Source organism: Rutilus rutilus, assembly GCF_951802725.1.
Source record: "Rutilus rutilus genome assembly, chromosome: 1".
Taxonomy (NCBI): domain Eukaryota; kingdom Metazoa; phylum Chordata; class Actinopteri; order Cypriniformes; family Leuciscidae; genus Rutilus; species Rutilus rutilus.
Genome location: NC_140209.1, coordinates 16,458,555 through 16,478,170, shown reverse-complemented (window position 1 = coordinate 16,478,170; position 19,616 = coordinate 16,458,555). Strand labels below are relative to the sequence as shown.

The 19,616-nt window shown below is 40.4% G+C and overlaps 1 protein-coding gene across 8 annotated transcripts in view; it reads left to right on the top strand.

Annotated features, from left to right (window-relative positions):
* LOC311290784 (interferon-induced very large GTPase 1-like) overlaps positions 1-19,616 on the top strand; it is an 80,808-nt gene that overhangs the window by 16,661 nt on the left and 44,531 nt on the right. For 5 of the 8 annotated variants that reach the window (XM_084409491.1, XM_084409489.1, XM_084409487.1 and 2 more), the window contains one exon: positions 7,754-7,809. In XM_084409491.1, the coding sequence (XP_084265617.1) occupies positions 7,754-7,809 (56 nt within the window). Of the gene's footprint in view, positions 1-7,753; positions 7,810-16,932; positions 17,008-19,616 lie in introns of all 8 variants that reach the window. The other 3 variants (XM_084409490.1, XM_084409488.1, XM_084409486.1) reach the window with 1 other exon arrangement.

The following is a 19,616-nucleotide window of genomic DNA, read 5'->3' as shown; positions in this document are numbered from 1 at the left end:
ACCTGAACGAGGGCCCCGACAGACTGTCCAGGGACAACGTTCCCCCTGGGGAGTGGTCTCTACACCCCCAAACAGTCCAGTCACTGTGGCACCGTTTCGGCAAAGCGAAAGTCGACCTTTTTGCGTCAAAAGACAACGCTCACTGCCCAGAGTTCTTCTCGAAGAACGAGGACGCGCTGGCCCAGACCTGGCCCAGCGGCCCGCTATATGCTTTTCCCCCGGTCTCTCTGCTGCCTCAGGTCATCAAGAGAGTCAGGGAAGCGCGCCACACAGTGCTCCTCATAGCCCCGTACTGGGACAAAGAGTATAGAAGTACCAAGAGGCGAAACTCCGTTGCAGTTTTGACAACAGCCACTAGGTGGCACTTCGGTAGCGCGGCCGCCATTTTGGACTGAACCAGCGGCTTTACCGTTAGCACAACTACTGTATACAGCATTAACATTATGAGTGGAAATAATTGGAAACAAAGAAAACAGTGTTCTGCCATCAACTCCAACAACTACCAGTGTACAACCAATCAACTAGCATTTCATAGATTAGATCCAGAGAGGTAAAGTAGAAAAGGTTTTTATTAACGTTAAAGTGAGCTAACGTCAACAATAACAGGTGCTGTAACGTTAATGTAAGCTATCCCATAACCGCAGTAACAGTTTGCTAACGTTATGTATTTGGTCGAAATTGAGTCAAGGCTCTAAGTGGGCTTTTTAAATCGCATACTTTCAGAGATATATGAACACCTAAACTGGCAAATGACCGCTTGATTAATTCATTGTTATCACTAAATTATCCTTTTAACTGTCACCTTTTTTTCGCATAAACATGAAAATCACTATCCAAACGTAAATGGTTGTAATTCAAGAATGCTTTGGAATACAGACCTATGGTTGGTCTTGTTTTAAAGAAGACATTTGTCAGATTATTGTTGAAGTGAAAAGAAAGTATAAAAGTGAAACAGAAATAAGTTATATAAATTTGAGTTTATTAAAATGTACAAATTTAAACATGGAATTATTTATATTTTATATAAAAAAAATATATATATATATATATTACAAAATATATTTTACTCTATAACTGCAAGAAAAGGAAAGCAAAAAATCTGAACAAGTTGTGTTCCACATTTTATGTTGATCTTTCTCTCGCTCCCTCACCCTTTCTGCCGTGTGCTCTACACGGTTTGGAGCTGCGCGCTCTTGCTCGCTCGCTCTAGATTCCGGGAGATTTTAGCTAATTTGTGGGCATCAGGGAGCTGCTATAAATATGCGGGAGACTCCCGGAACTTCCGGGAGACATGGGATGTCTGCTATAGAGATATTAAAAACTAGAAACTACTATTTAACCGCTTTTGAATTTGAACCGGTATCGTTCATTTCTATGACAGCTGTGTTGCGTTCAGTCCAAGATGGCGGAGCTGCAGCTCTGCGCATGGGTGCGTCTGTTGCAATGGAACGTTCTATTGAGTTTCGCCTCTTGGTACTTATATACTCTTTGACTGGGAGAACCAAGCTTGGTTCCCGGAACTGATACAATTGGCAGACTCAGTCCCTTGGCCGATACCGGTGCGGAGAGACCTTCTCTCTCAAGCCCGCGGCTCGATCTGGCATCCCCATCCAGAGCGCTGGTCTCTGCATGCATGGAGCCTCAACGATTACATGCTGATCTGCCAGAAGGGGTCATGAACACGATCATACAATCCAGAGCCCCCTCTACGAGGCGGCTCTACACGTCTAAATGGTCGGTGTTTAACAGACGGTGCACTGTCAAGGGGCTCGATCAACAGACATGTGGGGTATCGCAAGTATTGTGCTTCCTTCAAGAGCTGCTGGACGCGGGCAGGTCCCCCTCCACGCTCAAAGTTTATGTCGCGGCCATTTCAGCGTTCTCTGTCTCAGAGCTGGGCCGCACATTAGGAAGGAACGGGTTCGTCATCCGCTTCCTTAGGGGAGCTAGGAGGATGAACTCCCTGCGACCCCCCTCGGTTCCTATGTGGGATCTTTCACTGGTCTTGGAAGCCCTGAAAGCGCATCCCTTTGAACCGTGGAAACTGTGGATATGAAATACCTCACGCTCAAAACCGTTTTTCTGATAGCGCTGTCTTCAGTCAAACGAGTGGGAGACCTTCACGCGTTATCTATTAACGCCGCGTGCCTCGAGTTCGGACCCAATGACTCTAAAGTTATTCTCAATCGAGGCATGGTTATGTTCCCAAAATATTGGGCACTCCCTTCAGAGCGCAGGTCATTTCTCTCTCAGCCCTGCCGAATTCCGGCAGCGAGGCAGATAGTAATCTCCTCTGCCCGGTCAGGGCGTTGAGAAACTATATTTCACGCTCAGCCGCCTTCAGGCGCTCAGAGCAGCTTTTTGTCTCGTTTGGTGGGCGCACCAAGGGTCTCGCCGCCTCGAAACACAGCCTGTCCAGATGGATAGTGGTCGCTATTGCTGCTGCTTATGCGTCTAAAGACCTGCAGTGCCCACTGGGCATTCGAGCTCACTCCACCAGAGGCATGGCCTCATCGTGGGCGTGGTCCAGCGGGATTCCCATTCATGACATTTGTGCAGCGGCAGGCTGGGCCTCTCCCTCTACATTTGTTAGGTTTTACAACCTGGAAGTTCCCGCCTTGCAGGCGAAAGTGTTATAAGTCTAAGTCTCGCGTAGCCAGCCCACTATCTGTGCGCGGGCTACGTTGTGTGATTTAGCTCTACTGGTTGAGCTGCACTGCGTAGGGAAGTGTCAGTTCGGACCGGCTGTGCCGCTCCGTGCCCCCATAGTATGTGCTTGTGTACTGCGCTAGCCCTCTGTTGGCCGCCCGGCTCCGCTATCACGTTCCCCGGGCTCTCCCTGGGACTCATTCAGTGGATGCTGGGCGCACACGGCGTTGACAAGGGAGTTCCCGCAGCGTAAGCTACTTACGCAATACGAGAGAACCTCTCGTAAGAGAACGTACTCGGTTACTAAACGTAACCTCTGTTCTGTCTAGAGAGGGAACGAGTATTGCGTAACCCGCCGTGCTCGCGCCACGAGCTCATTTGCTTCATGCGACAGAAACCAGTGAAGCAGCCTCTGAGCCCTGCTTATATACGCTAAGCCACACCCCTTATGACGGGCTGTGACGCATTAAGCGCGCCAAGCGCGCTCATTGGTCGTGACGTCACACCAAGGGCTCAGCTATAGGCTGCTGCAGTTGCCGCAGGGCAGCCAATGGGCACGCTAGTAAGCCTGCCCTAGGTCTGCAGGCTGCCGCACTGCGTTGACAAGATTATTAAAAATTAAGGATCATTTTTTGGCTTCAGTATCTCGAGAAAGGAGACTTTCCCGCAGCGAAAGCTACTTACGCAATACTCGTTCCCTCTCTAGAGAGAACAGAGGTTACGTTTAGTAACCGAGTACGTCATATCTGGCTGTAACATTATGACACGCTCTCACACATTTATTTTTTTTAGCATTTTTGGGAGGAGTACAATTTACATATGTGGTTTCAACCACCAGATGCATTTACACTTGTCCAGTTTCGTCTGGAATGCGGCCCAGACCTAGCCTCGGTTTCCCCATGCTGCCTTGAGCGAAGCGCGATTTTATTCACGCTGCTAGTCAGCCTGGATACCATGGACCAGATTTTCACCTCAACTAGGGAACCAATCACAGAACGGGGCGGGAGCAGCAAGACGATGACGACATCTATGCGACACACCGAAGCAATTTCTATGGATCCAACATGACAGTTGTAAAAATATATGCATATTTTTAGGAACACATCTACAAAAATATGCCTGTATTTCAAGTTGATACAATAATGTAAAATCCACATCAGTTTATTTGTGCCCACGTGTCACGCCCTCCCAGGATCTATAACGTTACCTAGGCTACTTTCACTTTTAAAAATTCATTACCACGCGCGCGCGATCTGCTTGCAGTCTTCGGGATAGATGCTGAGGAGTTGAAGAAAAGAATAGCTAGTGGAGATTGTAAAGTTGTCGACAATACCTCATCAAAAATCAAGTCCAGTGTGTGGGAGAAATTTGGAGTTATCTGAAGAAAATATTGTGAAAGGCTTTGCTGCAAACATTTTCGTGTTGGATAGCCGCAAATGTGGAACTTCATCCCTGAGGAAGCACGCAGAAACTGTGGTAAAAAGCAGTTCTATCGAACAGTATTTTTCATATTTAACACTGTTAAGTAGGCTATGTGTGGTGTGCAGGGCGTGTTTGAACCAAGGGGCAACATTCTAATCTGAAAAATGAAGCCTACCCGGAAGTGCGAAAAACTGCAATACATCGAAAATCCGCTAGGGGAAGGTCCCAAAAGGGAGCAAATGTCCATAAACCCCATGTTAAAATGTCCGTTTTCACAGCATAAATTCATGTTTTTACAGGTTGGTCCCATGGACTTTTATTGTATTTTTTGATAGGTTCCGAGTGCCTGACAACTGTGAGGGGGGTGAATTTTTTTCTAACTCGTTAGTTTAGATAGTATTTAGATATAAAATGTATGCCAAATAAGGGCTTGGTTAACTTTGATTGACAGCTTGATTGACAGCTGATAACAGGCATAGGCTGCGCCAAGGAGAATGACAACATAAGAAGTGCCATATTTTAATATACAGTTGGAATATAATACTACTGTTTTTGTATCATGAAATGTAGTTTTAAGAGTTTTTCAGGCGAGAATGTAGTTGTTTAAAGCTCAAATCTGTGGTTTATTTATGAAGATTTATCCAGGTTGTGAGATGCAGGCGATCACCGGGCACTCTGCGCTCATGTACCTCGCCGGGAACAGCCTTTCCTCGGCTAGTCGTTCTGACGTTTGCCGCTGACTCTGGCGTCTCTGTAGTGGTTAAACATGAGATATAATTCGTCTTGTGTATATCTAACGGGCGATTTTTGGTCTCGTGAATCTATAATTTGTTCCCTGGCCAATCGTTTTGGCTGAGGGGAAGTTTCATAACTTTATAAGCTATTTAACTTTAAAGGGTAACTAAACCCTAAACCAACTTTTTTTAGTTAATGATTTGTAAGAATGGGGCTTTATTAGTGCTGTTCATTGATTCGAGTAACTTTTTTGACATTTGCGTGTAAAGTGTTTTAATTCTACAATATATGGTGTAAAAACGTCTGAGTGCTGCCCTCTTAAGGTTGAACGGTGGCTACTGCAGTTGAATTTTCCTATTGGATGTTGCGGTGGCAAGTGACGTAAAAGGTGGCAGGTGACGTAAGCAGGTTCCAGCTCTACCACGCCCCTGGTACGAGCTCACCACGCCCTTGGTATGAGCTAGCGTAGATTTATCTGTGTACAGTGGTCAGGAGGGTACGTAGGTGTAGTGTTGCTGGTTGCAACAGCACTGCTGGACTGCATAGCTTTCCAGCAGACTTGGAAAATAGGCGCCAGTGTTTGCATGCACTTGGCCTGGAAGACCGTGAGTGTGAAACCTGCATTTTCGCGGGATTGCTTCTCCAACGCAATAGAGGTGGAAATGGGCTTCTCCTCCACACAGCTCGCGCTGAAAAGCGACAGTGCAAAACGCTGCTCCTCCTGCATGGACTCCACCACCGCAGCGGTGTCTTGATGTGAGTGATCATATATATTTTAATCACAATTTATGGTTAGGCTAAAGTTAATCCTCTGGGGTCGACAAACGCGTTGGCGCATTTTGCTGGATTTTTTCACATAGCGGCAAAATATGAATATGCCTATAGAGAGCGCGCGCTATTGACATCAACTCGATAAAACCAGAGAATGACGGGCTCTGATAAAACTCATCAGATGCACTTTACGTCGTCTTTCGACTCTGTGAGCAAACTCCATTTTAGAGTCTGACAGCAGGTCTCAGGTGCACGCCCTTCCGCTCACGGTTCGTCCCCTCTATCTCCGCTGGGGTCTGCCCACTTTTCTAGCATTTTTCAAATATTGACAGTGGGTGGAGTCAGGCTCTGACCAGGGGTTTAGTTACCCTTTAACGTTACCGTTGTATGGTTAGACTAGAGCGCTGACTTTGTATGTTTGACTGAATTGTTTGCTTTATTTGTATAGCTTCTTGTACCTTTTACTTATACTTTTATAATGGCTAATATTGATAAAACTGAAATTGAACAAAAAGAGACTGGGTTGAGTTTTGTCATTTTAAATTTTAATACAACGAAGATGATCTGTAATGTTGTTTACTGCAACATCTGTTGTTTAGTACAAATGCACATATTGCCTGGACCATATTCAAATGTTTAATATTTTTATATTATATTAAAGGAAAAGAGGCAGCTTAGTTTTATATTTCGTTTTGTTATAAATAGGCTAAGGTTATATGCAGTGAATATAATCAATACGCGTTGCCTGAACCACATTTGTGTGGCTGTAATGTTTAAGATTTCTTTAAATGAAAACGAAAAGAGTTAGTCTGGTGTTTTATAACATATTCCGTTTTATTGTTGCCTAAAATATACATACAGAGATAACCGGAGTAGCAGAGCGAGCTGAGTGACGCGCGCTGTTCCATTTGCAGAATAACCGGATTCGCATCCTTTACCCATATATGGATTGGCCAGAAGGTGGGCGGGGTTAGGATTTCCCAAGATTTTCCAAGATGGCCGCCCATACCCCCCATAAACGGCTTCAAAACCGTTCTTCAGAAAGTCTATGGGTGACGTCACAGACGCTTTGTCCATATTTTTTACAGTCTATGGTTTGAACCCAAAATGGTCAGATGTAGGCTAGACGAAATTGCGTGGCGTGTTGTAGCCGCATCTGTTCGATTGGTAAAATGTTATAAGGCTACTCAGTTTTGTGGTAACGTTAGCCATTCTTCATGTACCGGCTTCATGTAAGTTGTCCTTGTGTTAATTGTCGTGTAATAACTTCTGTATGACCTGGCAATAAACATTTTTGTAAGTGTGTCTATAATGTGATAGTCTAAACTGATTTTATTTCGGGTGCGGGTCGGGTGCAGATTTTAATTAACGTTAGTGCTGCTGTGGGAAAACGGGTCGGGTGCGGTTTTAAGCACTGTGAGTATGGGCGGGTGCGGATTTACAAAATCGAACCCGTGCAGAACTCCGGTGTACACATAAATCTCTGACCCATCGTTGTCTTCTTCGTTGAATATCTGTCGCTCTACATACGTCATCTGGTATAATTGAAACGATTGGCTATGACCTACGTACAGGCGCATTTGATAGACATTCGTAGCGCCCAATAAACGGCTCTGGGCATTCGTAAACCTCCCAGACCACGTCTCAAAGAGAAAGAGGTCTGACGTTAGCCAGGCTAGCCCAGACCACCTCCTGAAGTGGTTTGAGCCATCGGATTCAAATCCGTCTCGAATGCGTTTCGGAGGGCATTTACACCTGGTCTTTTCACGATCGGATAGCTATCCGATCTGAGAAAACGCATGAAGTGGCCAGGTGTAAATAGCCCCATATGTCAAAAACTGAACTGTTGACAATAGTGAGTCTGTAATCCTGCAGTAGACTGTACAGATTTTTTTCCAAAATGCTAAACAACACATACACACACCTTATTGCATAATACATCTGTTCAGTACAGTTCTTGGAGTGAGAAAACATGTTTTAAGTCCTTACATCTATATGCAACATGAAGTCATTAAATGTGTCTTTTTGTTTAAAGTGAATGAAAAAGTTATAATGAAACAACAGATGTGTTTCATTTATTCGTTATTTTATGTCATTTAGACTTTTCTGAATAATAACAATTTAATTAAAAACATGATGAAGATATTCACATTGTTAATTTTCTGCTTCTTTCAAGATGATGGACGAACAAGAATGGAGAACACAACATCGGAGAATGGAGAACAACTCAAGGTGAGTGCCTCAACATTTAAAGCTGCATTAATAAAACAAAATGCAACCTTGTTTAATTTGTAACCTTTTCTGTTATGTTTATGGTAAACATGTTGTAGGGGAATTACAGTTAGATCCCATAGAGCTGTAGCAAATTAGCTCTATGAAATATTAATAATCAATAATAACTGGTTATAATTGACTATGAATATTTGGATCAGTTAATATAATTAACTTACTGTCGTAAATTAATATTACAATCAATTAACCTGTTTGTCCCATGAACACTCAGGATTAATTGTTTATTAACTCTAAGAAATGTACATTTCTGGGGCATGGGAAATGTCTTTCTTAATTTACAGTACAACTATGAGCAGTAGCAAAAAATCTATATGATTAGTGACTCCAGATATGATCTTGAGACACGGACAACTTTACGTGTGACATGAACAAGATTTTATTAACTAGTCTAAACACTTAAACTACTCTAACATACACACACATACATGCATACAGTTTACCCAGGGAAAGAGAGCTGAAGCAGAATACAGGAAAGCAAGAAGAAATAGCATTGTTTGAAATTCAGCAGATCAACAGCCTTGAGCAAACCATCAGTTTAGTTCTAACACGCCCTTCTTTAAATGGGTAAGGAAACTTAATGTATCAAATAATGAGACTAAGTTTGATACTTGCATGTCTCGCCCATTAGAATTAAACTGTCCTGATGCAATTTGTTGAGGCTCCAGTTGATCTTTGCTGATGTGGTTTTGATGAGAGAGAACCAGTGGTAGTCAGAGTATCTTTGGTGAATGGAAAGACAAGGCCGCAGCCTGGCACAAGCTTCGTTCAGTTCAGCATCATCTTCACGTCAGCATCTCAGAAAGGGACTAAGAGAGCTCAGAGCTGATCAGTGACTTTAAAGCGTGAAGATGCCACACCTTCTGGAGGTGTTTGAGCCAATAAGACGTGTTTTCCTTTGGAGGGAAAATCTTTTACTTTACGACCCATTGTTCAAGCAGGCCTTTGAACATGTAATTTGATTGGATGTTTAACACAAGAATCTTTAAAATGCTTATAATATTAATGCGTCACAAAGTTAGCAAAATGTAATGTAAAGTAACAAATGGGAAACGAAGATTGGAGTTTATAGAGACCAAACATGCCACACATATGATTTTGGTTAACCATTGTTGTGTTTTCTGTGGAGTTCTGTCATTTGTGAAGTTTTATTTCTTATTTACATGTTTAATCAAATGTTTACCTTAAACCAGATCTACAAATGTTGCAAGTAACACTTATGGAGAAACGTTTGAGGTTTAGCAGCCCAATAGTGTAGTGCCTCTTTAGAGAGGAGTGTGCTTTGAGTACATGTGACCGGTGTTTACTACGTGAAAAGTAAGCATGAGATTCATTCAGTTTGTAATGACTTTCAACCCGGTGTGCAGCCACTTGGTAAGCTCTCTTAATTTTAAATGTTTTCTTGTCTGCTTTTTATGATATACGCTTCATGTTGTCTGCTGTCGCCATGCTATGTTGTTGTACTGTGTTTACGTCCGTTGCACGTTATAACGCTATGATCCGGTAGATCTAAGCAGTTTAGTTAACTGATAATGATAACGCTATGCTCTAGAGTTATAAGTTGACGAGGTGGTGAAGCCGTGGGACATAAAGCTAACATTTAGACTTATAAAATTGCTGTACCATACGTGTCCATTAGTGTTTACTTTCTTTAGCTTTATAAATGTTTAACCGGTATTTAATGTAAGTAACGTACTTCCTGGTTTGCAGCGGGGCATTTTGGGAGCTGCAGTTTCCAGCTGTAGTTTCCTGAAAGACTGTAGTTTGCAGAAAAGACTACATGCATCTTGCATAGGTTTTGGTAGGACTTGAGGATGGTGCATAATGTTTGAAGTGTGAAGCGTGAACATGAAAATTATGAAATGATGATTATTATTATTATAGTATATTAATATTATAATATATTTGTATTTGATTAATGATATTTATTGTTGCTTATTGTTATTGGGCTGTTGAAGTAAAGAACTGGGGCTGTTTGTAGTATGCACATGAAAATTGAAACGTTGCATTTCTTATTATTTCAGGTTTATTACCTGGTTATCTTTTGTGAAAAAATAAACAAACAAATGTGGAATACCGAGTAATATCCTTTGTACACTGGGTTGCCCTTTCTGTGGGAAGAAAATGGAACAGTAATAAACCAACGGCCCGAGTGCATTAAGCCAAGTCTGCCACCGCCCTATCAGCATTGACCAGTGAAGAAGCACCAAGGAAAGAGGAATAGGCCGAATAGACCCCTCTGTGCAATAGTGCCTTGGTCAGTGCTGGGAAAGGAAGATGGATTTGGCAGAATTAGTGGCCCTAAAGAAAGCGCTCAACAGCACAGAGCTCTTTCAGCAAGAGAGCCAAAAAGCTGTCCCTCAATGTAGACCTTCTAGAAAAAAGGGTGCTTATCGACGAGATTTGAAAGGTGCACGACACTGGACTTGAATATGTTGATGCTCTAGGTAGGGGTGTGCAATATGACGATATTTAATCGTGGACGATTAAAATATCTCCACGATTCACTTTTTCGGAAATATCGTAGAATCGCGCATCCAGTGCACGTTCTATCAGATGCAGATCTATGGCTTTTTTTCAGCTACGTATACAACATGCGATGCGCGGCGCGCTAGATGTCAGCGTGTTAACAGGATCATAAACTACTTGCTCGTGAGATTAAACAACGCAGAAGTGACCCCCCAGCTAACAAAAAAAGGTCCCCAGAACGTCCCCTAAATGGCCTGTGCGAACGTCCCCATGTGGAGTCCGCTTGATGTCCCGCGAGCGTTCGCAAAGACGTCCTCCGTACGTTCAAGAGGACATTCACAGGACCACCAGCGGCCATTCGGAACGTTTAGGGGACTTTCGCGTTTAGTCCCTTAATATCATTTTATTTTATTCTACTTCTGGCTAACCAAAGAAAACAGACACGTTGTAAGGAACAAAGTAAATGTATTTTATTTGAACAATTGTAAAGGTGTTGTGCTCTTTCCGTGTGTGTGTGTGTGTGTGTGTGTGTGTGTGTCTGTGTCTTCAAACGCGCTGGCAGTGTGTTTGTCGGTCAGCTGTGTGGTTGGTCCGATGGGAATTCTTCCCCTTGGCTTTCTACCTAAAACAACAAAATGAACATATTCAGTAGTGTTATGATTTTATATGTCTATAATATATCCATGTGAAATATAAAGTCGTCTCATCTCATCTTAAAGGGGCTATATGCAACTGTTTCCCCAAAATAAACGTAACAATAGCCTTTTTATTTGACCATGTATGACTCAAACATCTCCTGATGAGCATACTGACACCTTGTCAGCTCACAGTGGGTGCACCTATAAGCCTGTATCCTATTTTTCCTATTTTCTGTCGGGTCGGATTTTTCGCGCGCTGTCTGCAGATGTGACGTCAAGCGCGTTCATGTTAAACGTTTCAGATCACTCTGCCACCACCGCTAGTCAGCAAACAAACTTAGTTTCTCAAACAATATATGTATTTGACTGTTCTTACCTCTGTAAACATAATGTTGACTTCTTTGCAGCGGATGACTTGTGAAGTGTGCACGTACGAGAGCGAGCAGAAAGGAAGAGCAGTTCCGTTTTTTGGCCACAGGTGTCAGTCGCGAGTTTAAATTTCAGAAAAAAGCATATAGCCCCTTTAACAGATAACGTTAGCTTCGAAGTGTTAGCATAACGGTTAGCAGCGGTACACGGCGGACAACTTAAGCAAACGCTTTAAAAGGTAACATTTTCATATAATTTAAAGATGGACAGTGGTTATGGTAACTAATGTATACTAATCTAAAAATTAAAAATACCTTTTAGACAGACGAAAGAGAAAACACAAGGCTGCGTCTGAGGAGGACCGTCAACTGTCACTACGCAGCTGAGCGTTGCCATGGATACATGCTGCGTACCATAACATAAGGAATGACGTCACTCGCTTAGGCGCACTTGATCGTCACTTGCTTGTTTCTCCCAGTGTAGCTATATTACACTTTTTTTTTTGTTATTTGAGCTGCATGTGCTATCAGTCTTAAGTGCAATAATTGGAATAATATTTTTCCTAAAATAACTTCTTTTGAATAAAACCCGTCACCTTCGCCTGACCAACAGTTTGATCATTTAGGATAGGACAGTTAGGATAATTTTATTTGTCTTACCTGTGTTATTTTCCACTTTCTTCCCAGCAATGTGCTTTTCCAGTCTTCACGTTTTCTGAAGTCGATGCATTCTTTTAGAGCTCTGTCCTGGGATTCAACCTTATTTTCTTCATGCATGAATAGCCTATGTAAATTGTAGCTTAAAGAATCAAGTATCATGTTTTTGCTGTTTAAATTAGGCTATAACGCTGAAAACAGACTCGTGATTTGATTAGGCTACATCTTTAATTAGTGATAGAAGTTACTAAGTAGCATTAAGTTATTATCTTAACATTAACATTAAAACACTAACATATTTAACATGAACTTAATTTTACAATTAATTCAATATGTTTACTAGTTTATTTGCATTTATATTTTAGCCTATTCTTTTTTCTGAGTTGCAAGGTGTCAGGTCTGATGATAAAAGCAAACGCATGGGTGATTGGATTTTGCAAGTGTTGCATGGAAATGGCAGGTGAGGGACGAAAAAGGGACGTTCGTAAACTGGCCCGGACAAATGTCCTCAGAACGTCCGTCAGCGAACGTTACAAAGTGGACCAAATGCGAACGTCATCGGAACGTCCGTCAGCGAACGTTACAAAGCGGACCAAATGCGAACGTCAGTCACAGTGCACGTCCTCAGAACGTCTGTCAGTGAACGTTACAAAGCGGACCTAAGGGGACGTCCCTTGTTAGCTGGGCCTCAGCTGCACCACTGCCAGTCGAGTCACGAACACCGTGCTAAGTGAGATGAACTGTGACTTGGAATCTTATATGGTCCGTTGTTTCCGGAAGAAAGCACTGAACGCAACAGAGAAAATAAATAAATAAATAAAAATTATTATAAAAAATAATTTTAAAAACATAATTCCTATTGACCAGCTTAACACGGCGTTCGTGACTCGACTAGTCGAGACTGTTTTCCAAGATGGCTCCTGCCTGTATACGCGTAATGTAGGCTACTGTCTTTATAAAGTATCTTCTTATTAAACTGTCTGTACACTTACACAGTTCTCAATGCTTCGGTTTGCATGTGGGGACCCTCATTATGCTACCATTTAGTGTGAGGCTATTTTGAGCCTTGTTAGCTAATCTGTTTTTAGAGATAAAACTCTTTACATTCGATTATCATGAAAACACATCCCAGAGAACGATTGACTCGGTAACCATGTGTTAATTACCCCTAGGTTAATTTTTCACCGGAATTGTCCTTTAAGATGATTGTAGGCTACAAGGCTCGAAATTGCGACCATTGTGGTCGCATATGCTCCTGAAATGTAATCTGTGTAACCTAAAAAAAAATTGACTGCCTCCAAAGCCTTATTTGATTGAAATACAATGACAGCTGCGCTTGACAGGATGCATATAATAGCTTACAGCAGCAGAGAGAGAACCCCGGCCGCGCGAATACACTCTCTCACCGTCTTAAAGTTCAAACAACATGAGCGAGCGCTGTCTTGCTCTCTCTCCCTCGCGCATATTAATCAAAATCAGTTAACATGATTGTTTCACGTGTCGTGCAGCATTTGGATTTTTTTTTTCGGTAACACTTTATATTACGACCCGCAAACAACTGCGTAAGTAAACCGAAATTACGGTGTACTTTTCTGTAATTATAGTGTACTTCCGTGTAGGTACAAGGGAACAATATGTTAAGTTTTGGGTAATAAAGGGGTAACAAGCAGATATACAACCTGCAAAGAACTTCGTAAGTAAACCGAAATTACGGTGTATGTTTCTGTAATTATAGTGTACTTCCGTGTAGGTATAAGGGAACAATATGTTAAGTTTTGGGTAATAAAGGGGTACAACCAGATATACAAGCAAATTATTTATAATGTAATTATTTTAAAAATGGTACCTATATTCTGTTAATATATTCCAGGCAAAAATTGTACGTCTGTTGTATATAAAAGTTTTTATTATAGCCTATATAAAAAGCTTTATTAAGATGAAAAAGTGTTTTGAATTTTTTTTGTAAAATAAAAGTCAGAAATTAAATGGGATCCTTTACTGTATATTTACTGCACTTACCCTGTAACTACACAGAACAAGGGGGTAACAAGCACCACTTTAATTTACAGCCCGCAGGAGTTACACTTACCCTGTAACTACACAGAACAAGGGGGTAACAAGCTCCACTTTAATTTACAGCCCCCAGGAGTTACACTTATCCTGTAAATACACAGTTGAAACGGGTAACAAACACTACTTACTATGTAACAATATGAAACAACACTATTTGCACAGTAATTACAGAGAAAGGTACTCTTATAAAAAAAAACAAAAAAAACACCTTTTAATTACACAGTATATTTGCCCTAACATTTAAGTGTCATTGCAATTTTAACGTTAAGTAGTTTAGTAAAAAAAGCCAATAAATAGCATTGCCAATGTATATATATATATATATATATAGTTTAATTTACAACCCACAGATGTCAAAATTACCCTGTAACTACATTGCATAAGAACATATTTTGCCAGAAATGTGATAAAAACTTTTATATACAACAGACGTTCAATTTTTGCCTGGAATATATTAACATAATAGGTAGGCCTACATGTTAGTTTTAAAATAATTACATTATAAATAATTTGCTTGTATATCTGGTTGTACCCCTTTATTACCCAAAACTTAACATATTCTTCCCTTATACCTACACGGAGGTACACTATAATTACAGAAACGTACACCGTAATTTCGGTTTACTTACGAAGTTCTTTGCAGGTTGTATATCTGCTTGTTACCCCTTTATTACCCAAAACTTAACATAATGTTCCCTTATACCTACACAGAAGTACACTATAATTACAGAAACGTACACCGTAATTTCGGTTTACTTACGCAGTTGTTTGCGGGTCGTAATATAAAGTGTTACCTTTTTTTCTTCCTGAATTATCGCGGGGTGTAACAATTGTGCAAAAAACGTTGCCTTATCTTCTCTGAAATTTGTTCCGCATATTCAGCTGACATAAATTATAATTTCAATAAATGAAAAAACCTATCCAGTGATGAAATGTTTTCTGTGTTTACACAAATCTTCTGTGATTTCCTAAACTGCCGGGATAGTCACACAACGCGTGCCGTAGTCCACTATGACACGTCCGTTTTGCGAACTAATGACTCATAAACGATTCACTTTAATGAATGGCTAAAACAACTGATCTGTCCAACACTGAACTCATGAGGCGTCTGAATCGGTGTATAAAAAATCGGTAACACTTTACAATAATGTTCCATTTATTAAACTCTAGTTAACTACATTAGTTAACATTTACTATTAATAAACTGCACTTCTACAGCATTGTTAGTGTTAATTTCAATATTTAGGCTACTAATAGCCTACATTATTGAAATCAAAAGTTGTATTTGTTAACATAGTTAATAAACTGTGAAGTAACATGAACAAACAATGAACAGCTGTATTTTTTATTAATTAGGATTAATACAGCATATTAATAGCAATAGAGTGCCAAGGCACAAGTGCCAAGCAAAAAATGCTGGGACAAGTGTGTGGCAAACAAATCAGGTTTATCAGGTTCGATTATTAAGGCTTTTAATCGGCAGGATGCTGCTGGTCGTTGTGCTCTACTGGCAAAGCTAATTATATGTCAAATTTAACACCGCATACACACCATTGCCAAAGAAGAGCTTGCCTTCACTAAATTTAAACCTATGTTGCAGCTCATGGAAAAAAAACGGAGTTGCGATTAACATGACGTATGCAAATGACAAATCATGTGCCAATATCATCAGGTGAGATGATATAGAGCCAGAAGACCAAATTTCAAATCCTGGCCACCAATGTGTAAACCCCCAATGATTGCTGGTGTTGTTTTTAAATAAATTAAATGTGTAAATATATCATTTGTAGTTGTGGTGCGCTTCCTAATTTTTGCTGGGTGCTCCTAAATTTTTGCTGGTGCTCCTAACTTTTTGAAGTTCGGAGCACCAGTGCTACCAAGTATTACTCACCCCAATGCCATCCAAGATATCCATGTCTTTTTTTTCCTCAGTGGGAGAGAAATTATGATTTTTGAGGAAAATTTCTGGATTTTTCTTCTAACAATGGATTTCATTGGTTACCATAATTTTTAAGTCCAAATCAATGCAGTTTCAAAGGTCTTTGAAGTGTTTAAACGGGCTGTACGCGATCACAGCTGAAGAAGAGGTTGTTATCTAGCGAAACAATGGGTCATTTTAATTTTTTTTTATAATTTATAGACTTTTTACCTTCAATAGTTCGGATTGAGCTGATCAACAAACGGACAGGGAACTACGTCATCACGTTGAAAGGTCACGTCGGCGCCGGCAATACTATTTGAATTACTATTCATATTCATCAGAATGTTATTCATATTCATATTCATATTCACTGAATACTAGTACTATATATATAATAGCAAACAATACTATTTTAACTATCCTCCTACATACGGTCGCATTGTAAACAGTGGGGCGGACCTTTCAACGTGATGACGTAGTTCCCTGTCCGTTTGTTGATCAGCTCAATCCGAACTATTGAAGGTAAAAAGTCTATAAATGATAAAAGAATTTTTTGAAAATGACCTGTCGTTTCGCTAGATAACAACCTCTTCTTCAGCTGTGACAACACTTCAAAGACTTTTGAAACTGCATTGATTTGGACTTAAAAACGATGGTAACCAATGAAGTACATTGAAAAATCCAGAAATGTTTTCCTCAAAAAACATAATTTCTCTCCCACTGAGGAAAGAAAGACATGGATATCTTGGATGGCATTGTGGTGAGTAAATTATTAGGAAATTTTCATTTTGGGGTGAACTAATCCTTGAAAACAAGTAATGTTACACATCTCCCACATCTAGAAAGGAGTTAGTCTGTCTGTGTGTTTTTCGCTTGTCATTCTTGACATTCCCATCAGTATTTTTCTAAACCTTATTCATCTCCACTGCTTTCATATTAGAGATCAGATGAAGTTCAGCTGGAAACTAACACTGCTGAGGGTGATGCAGGGAGAGACAGCACTGCAGAGTTGCAGGTAGGTGTTATATGAAGGGTGAGGTGATTTTAGTTTGTTGATTATGAGAGGAAGGTTTGAACATGATAATAAGTGGACACAGTTTAACTTAATAATATAACAAACATGATTTTAATATTGCACTAGCTTTTGCACTAGTATTTTTCTACACCTTATTCACCTAACCTTAAAGGGTTAGGGTGCTTGTAGTAACTGCAGTCTCGTCGCATTGTGTGACATCCTTTTAGGATGTTCAGAGCAGGGACAGACAGCTGAGAGACACTGAAGTCAGGGGATAGAGGACAGAGTCAGCCACACCCAAAAATATATATCAGCCACACCCAAAATTAATTGACACTTAAGTTCTGTCTAACAGAACTCTCTCCTTCCAAGAGCGGTGGTACAAGGACTGTCCCTGGCTACATTATGATGCAGTGCAGAAGAGGGTTTTGTGTTTTTATTGCATGAGAATTACCAGGACAAACTCACACCATTTGCTGTAAAATCAGAGCCTGCCTTTATCACTTCTGGATTCCAAATTTGGAAAAAAAGCTATTGAAAAATTTAAAGCACATGAAAGTAGTCATACACACTGTCATCACTTCTCTCTCTTATACATTTACTTTAGATTTTGTTTGGTTGTTGTATCTTATAACTGCCAGATGAACAAAGAGAAAAAGGGATCTGATGGTGTTGGTTATATTATGACAATCATCATTTGAAAATGATCACTGAACTCATTAAGATCCTTATTTCTGACTTAGATTTATGTTGTTGATTACAGCATAACTGTGAATCTGCATAAATATCCAGAATTTTAGATATAATACAAAGGATTTCTTAAAAGTTGTTTTGAAAAAAAAAAATCTTTCTTTTAGGCACACACAGATGTCAAGATTCAGTCTATGCATCTCAATGGTGACGAGCAGAATATTCAGTTAGGAAAAGTAAATTACATAGACAATTCAGATCATAATTTATTCATACCGCAATGCATGATGGGAGCCATTAATGAGTTGTGATTGGTGGCAGCCACTGCAACATGCTTTATTATTGTCACCATTGTTGAGATTCACAGGCTGATTATTGATGTCTGTGTTTCTAAATAAATTCATTTGAAAGTCTTTTGATCAGAACAATGATTATGAAATATTTTTGGATTATATGAAAAATACTGAAAATCATGTGCTGTAGAATCACAGAGCTGCTGTAATTAACAAGGTAAGCCATCTCAATAAGTTTTGTTTTACGGATCACAACAGGATTATGTCAAAACATAACCAACACCATCAGATCACATTGTCTCTTTGTTCATCTGACTGTTATAAATCAATAACAGCAGACAAGCAAAATTTAAAGTAAACATATAAGTGTCAAGAGTCCAACTAAAGCAAACACTGATCACCATAATGGTAACTTACAATTTGTGATTTTCTCCTTCAGTGATTCTGCTTGTTAACATCAGGTGTCTTCAATAATGCTCAATCATCACTAAACTAATCACTTAATTATCTCATTAACTTTAACACTCTTGAGTGTTAATTTAACACTCATATTTTAACACTTTACACTTTTGAGTGTGGACTCATATACACTCCCAGGAGTGTTAATTTAACACTGGAGTTTTTGCTGTGTGGCAGAGAGAAGTTTTAGTGTCCTCCGCAGGCTCAAAACTTGGCTCCGTTCCACAATGACTCAAAACAGACTTAACCATGTTGCTGTTTGTCATGTCCATTAGGAAAACCTTGACTTACTAGACAAGAAGTCAATTTGCAAGCAATTTGTGGCTGCAAATGACAGGATGAAAAAACATTTTGGCTCTTTTGCCTAGAAAAGTGTTTTTCAACCTTTTGGGCCCTATCTTGCACCCAGCGCAATTGACTTTGTACACCGACGCATGTTTCATTCCTATTTTGCACCTGCGCAAAGCGCGCTTTTCCCTCCACAGAAGCACATCGCTAAACTAGGGAATGAACTTGCGCTCCCTGGGCGGTTCAGCGCAAAAAAGGAGGCGTGTTCCGGCGCAAACAATCCCTGGTGCTATTTTACTGTTCCATAAAACAATTGCGCCACTGGCCAGAAAAAACCTAGTCTAAAGTCAGTGGCGCGTGGCGCGTTGTTCATTATGCTATTTTAAGGGCGCATGCTTGACCATAATGTATAGCGTGCACAACGCGCATACACTTTGATTCTCTAATCTACACAGAAGCAGCAGTTTTCATTTTTGCAAATCATATTATTACAAACGATAGATAGATAGATAGATAGATAGATAGATAGATAGATAGATAGATAGATAGATAATTTATTATAAAAGTATACATCTAGCTTACACATTTACCCACATTATTATATGCCTGTTTAACCGAAGCTAATTTGGGTGTGTTTCTCCATCCCCAATGTCACTTCTCTCTCTTTTACGGCAGTGACGAGAGCCTTGCTCTCCTCGGCTGTGAACCGCTCCTGGCGCGCGCCTGGCAAATCCGCCGTTATAATAACAATACGCCAAGGAAAAAGTGCGTCTGCTCTTAAAGGGAATGTGAGATGATGCTCTGATTGGTTTATTTCACGTTACGCCCAAACCACACCTTTGAATAATGAAGCTACTTCAGACCAAACCCTTTTAGATT